The following is a 4,472-nucleotide window of genomic DNA, read 5'->3' as shown; positions in this document are numbered from 1 at the left end:
GAGCAGCCAGCTCTGAGCAGCCAGCTCAGAATTTGGGGCCGGGCACAGGGAGGAGACCCTCCTCCCCCGGGCCGGCCGGCCTCCCTCCTCCTTCCCCTCCCCTCCCCGCCGGCTGGGCAGCGGAGGGTCCTTCCCTGGGGAAAGTTGCTCGGCGCCCCCCGATCGAGGGGCGGGGGGTGTCCGGGGCTGCCTCCCCGCCTCCTCCGGCGCCTGTGCGTGTCGCCGAGCTATTTATTTAAATTGCAAATAAAGCGCCTCGGCGCCCGCCCTGTCGGGGAGAGACAGTCCGGGTGCCGCACCGGGCGGGCGTGAGGCTGCCCCGCGGGGCCGGTAGCGGCAGGGACGAGCCTATGGCCGGGGGGACGGCCCCGGTCCCGGTCCCCGGGGCTCTGCTCTGCGTCCTGCTCCGGGTGGTGGTGGTGGTGGCGGCGGGGGTCGGCCCCGGGGGCAGCCCCGCGCCCGCTGCCTTCGGCCGCGTCTACCGGGGCGCCGTGAACATCAGCGCGGAGCGGGTCTACGCCTTCGCCTACAGCAGCGAGCCCGGACAGGTAGGAGAGTCCCCCGGATCGCCGGCTTCTCCGCCGCGGGAAAATGTACCGTGCCCCCCTCGCCCTCCCTCCCTCTCTCCCTCCCTCTCTCCCTCCCTCCGCCGTTGTGGCCGGCGAGGGGGAGGAGGGGGGGGGAATGCCGGCGCCTCTGCGGCTCCGACGCTGTGCGGGAGCTGGCCGGGCTCTCCCTTCGCGCTCGCGGTCCTGCCCGCATCCTCCCGCCGCCGCCGCCGCCGCCGCGGGGGTCGGCAGCCGGAGCCGCGGTGCACCTGCGGGATCCCCTCGCCCTCCTGCGGGCTTCCCCCGCACGGCCAGGGTACCCCGGGTCTGCGGGGCGAGAGGGTGGCGGTGTCCCAAGGGGGCACGGGGTGGGCAGGCGCTTTGGTGCACCCCCCCGGACAGGGGTTTGGCATCCAGCGCTTCTAGCAGCAAAATGGATTTAAGTCTAGAAGCGAATTATGAGGATAATAGTACTACCTAAAAAAAAAAAAAAAAAAAAAAAAAAGGGTGTGTGTGTGTGCTTTGCACTTAATGAGGCTTTTTAAATACTGTTTTTCACACTTGAGCACTTCAGTAGGATCAGGGTGCTCTCCCCCGGGAGGTGAGACAGGGCAGCGCAGGTGAGGTGTGACCTGAGGAGGCTGCAGGGCAGCACTGCTAAAGCCATGGCTGTTTGTGATGGGGAAGGAAGCCTGCCATTTATGCGTGCCTAGCCATTGTGGGTTTCTCCCTCTCCCCTTTTTAATGTCGTGTTTATCTCAAGTAGCTAAGTGGTACCTTGGAAACTCTGCCCCCGTTGTTTGGATTGGGCGTTAATTGCTGGATAAGATGTTCTGATGTACCAAAAGATGGTGAACCAGGCAAATGAATCTTCCCTCCTGGCCTCAATTGCACAGGACAAGTGAAAATGGAAAACACTGCTTTTTCCATACTATAGTTCTAATGCTTCAATGTGAAGGGAGTTGGAAGAGAGCATGATAAAAGGGTGCGGGGAAGCAGGGGGAGGTGGTGTTAATCATCCCTTGCTTTGCTTTACTCTGAAATTCCAAAAGATCCAAACCTTCAAAGACTGGTCTTTCTTCTATTGCGTGTGTTACTATGTAATAAAATGCATCTGGTATTTATGGGGAAGGAATTGTGTGTTGGGGTTATGATGCAACTGAATCCAGCATTACTTAACTGTTGGGTGTCACCACTGAACCCAGGAGGTCTAAGCATGCTCTGGGCATGAGCTTCCTTGTAGAAGCTGGTGGTGAAGAAGTTGGGCTTCTTTAGGTGATACAAGTATTATGATGAGGGCCTGTTGGCAGATCAAATGTTGTCTGGGGCTTGTTAGCCGGGACAACATGCGTACTGACCGGCTAAAATTAATCTAGTTCCTTCAATTTAATGTGCTTTTTGAAGCCACGTGTTTTGACAGAGACCTTCCACAAAGAAGCTTTCTTTTCTGGAGAACTAGGGTGATAGCTGAGTGGGAGGAGGCAGGGAGGGCATAGCTGCTTGGTGGTGTTTGCAGGTATCTGAATGCATCTTCTGCTTGATGGCTACTTTCGGACACAAGGCTATTCCCATGGCCACGAAGTGCCACCCAGTCCAGGCTACTGCATTTAAGTGGAAACTTCAGTAGACATATCTCCATGTTCCTGTGTGCTGGAATGTGAAATCTCTGCAGAGGTACTGAGCTGGTCAAGAGGATATCTAAGATAGGAAACTTCAGGTTTGAAGCTTAATATTTTTTTAATGCAGAACTCTCCAAGCACTGCCATGAATGTGCTTAAAGAGGACCATGCAACCAGGTCCTTCTATGAAAACTAATTTGGAAGGAAAAACCACTTAAATAAAGATGGACTGTCCTAGGAGGCTTTCTGGCGAGGGATGACCAGAACAGGTTCTGAGGGTAGAAGAGGCCCTAGAGAAGAGAAGAGAAGGCTCCAGGGACACCTTATTGTGGCCTTTTAATATATAAAGTGGGCTTATAAGAAAGATGAAGAGAGGCTTTTTACAACGATCTGTAGTGACAGGACAAGGGGCAACAGTTTTAAATTGAAAGAGGGTAGATTTGGGTCAGACATAATGAAGAATTTTTTTACAGTGAGGGTGGTGAAACAGTGGAACAGATTGCCCGGAGAACTGGATGCCCCATCATTGGGAGTGTTCCAAGTCAGGTTGGACAGGGCTTTGAGTAACCTGATTTAGTGAAGATGTCCCCCTGCCCATGGCAGCGGGGTTGGACTAGATGATCTTTAAATGTTCCTTCCAACTCAAACCATTCTATGATTCCTCACTAAGAAGCCTTACAGATGCTATTCCTGAGCTGAACCAGCAGAAACCTACAAGAAGGTGTCTGGTCTAATCGGGATAATTGGTTGTGGGTGTATGAAGCCCTATCCCCAGCTGCAGCCCTGAACTGATGAGAGGCAAACGTGGCTGGGTCTCCTTTTGCTAGCCTGGTCAGAGGTGGAGGTTGATCTGTTCTGCTGGTCCTGCATCTCCCTGTTGATGAGGATTGCTCAAGGTTTAGAAGCTTGGTAGTGGAAATCTTGGCTTTAATCTGGGACCATGCTCTTGTGGGCTTGTTTTTCTTGTGTAAGAGTTGTGAAGGTACTTAGTCCTCTGTGTAGTTGTTTGATCGTCTGAAGGAATGCAAGTCCTGCAAAAACTCAGTGTATTAATCCTTGCCTTTCACTGCGATCTTTAGCCTTGAACTCTCAGTGAGTGGAGCATCAGCTAGTGTTTGCCGGTTGCCTGCCACTTGCAAGCTATCTGCTCTTCCTGGTCTTTTCAGTCTCTTCCTGTCTCTGTGCTGATGGTAGGTCAGCCAGGAGCCTCTGATACCTTGAGGCAGATACCACATGGATCATTAACCTTAGTTACAGGAAATTTAATTTAATAAAAAGAGCATTTTCCATGTGGAAGGGCTGCAGTGGGTGAATTTAATTGCTTTCCCTCTGAAGCAAAGCCAGCTCTGGAGTGGTCTGGCTCTGAAATGGGGATTTGTTTTCCTGATGCTGTGAATTCTGCTGTTTTCCCCTTTCTGCTGCTGTCTCTCATGAAAACAGGCCTACAAAGCAAGAGACAACTTGGAGCCAAGGGCAAGGCATGAGGGCTGACTTGTGACCCATCAGTCCTCTGTAAATGTTCTGTTTGCTCACGTGCTGTGGCTGCCAGGGCACATCTGAAGATGCAGCTGAATAGAGCAATGCTTGAATGATGGATGAGAGAAAGGAGGGAACAAGACCCGTTACTCCTGTTTGGTGCTTTAGAGACTCAGCACTTCTTAGAAAGTGTTGTGCTTGCCTGATCTCAGAAGATGTTCTTCATCCATATAATCTTCCTTACTTCCTGGGATACAGGTGTGCATGCATGAGGGAAGGGGAAAAGCAAGTCCTATGACATTGCTTATGAGCTCATGTATATACAATGTGAAGAAAGCACAACTCAGGGCTCTGGAGAAAAGCTGCTTTGAGACAGGCAAGTTACATCACTTCTGTGCAGCTCCTGGGTGTGTAAAATGATGAGGATACTTCTATGCTGACCGAGTCACCATGCTGAAACTCTTACACATGTGTACATTGTCAGGTCTCTTCTCTGCCTGTTTCTGGAGGGAGAAAACCCCTCCTATGTGCTGTGCAGAATACTTCACCTTGTGTCTTGAGGCAGGAGAGCTGTCAGGCCCTTTGGTACTTGGCAACTGGAGTTTAGGCCTTAATTCCTGAGGTAGAGCTGTAAAAGTAAAGCTGTGCCGAGGAGAAGCACAGCTACCTCTGCTGCAAAGGGCTTCTAGAGTTGGCCTGTGAACAGAGGCATGTGTCAAACTCCTTCCTCATGGTGGAAAGTCTTCATTTGTTATAGGGTCATCTTATTGCTTTTCTAGTTCTCTTTTTCCTCCTCCAAGCTGCACTTTGAAATTTCCTCTTTGCACAG

The 4,472-nt window shown here is 51.9% G+C and overlaps 1 protein-coding gene across 1 annotated transcript in view; it reads left to right on the top strand.

The window, feature by feature from the left end:
• Window positions 1-350: 350 nt before the first annotated feature.
• SIDT1 (SID1 transmembrane family member 1) overlaps window positions 351-4,472 on the top strand; it is a gene marked incomplete at both ends in the record, with an annotated part of 51,608 nt that continues 47,486 nt past the window's right edge. The window contains one exon of the mRNA XM_082481970.1: window positions 351-548. Coding sequence (XP_082338096.1) covers window positions 351-548 — 198 coding nt within the window. The remainder of the gene's footprint in view (window positions 549-4,472) is intronic.

This window comes from Vanellus vanellus (assembly GCF_965231255.1).
Source record: "Vanellus vanellus genome assembly, chromosome: 1".
Taxonomy (NCBI): Eukaryota; Metazoa; Chordata; class Aves; order Charadriiformes; family Charadriidae; genus Vanellus; species Vanellus vanellus.
The sequence above is the reverse complement of the archived record's forward strand: the minus strand, read 5'-3'. Positions and strand labels throughout refer to the sequence as shown.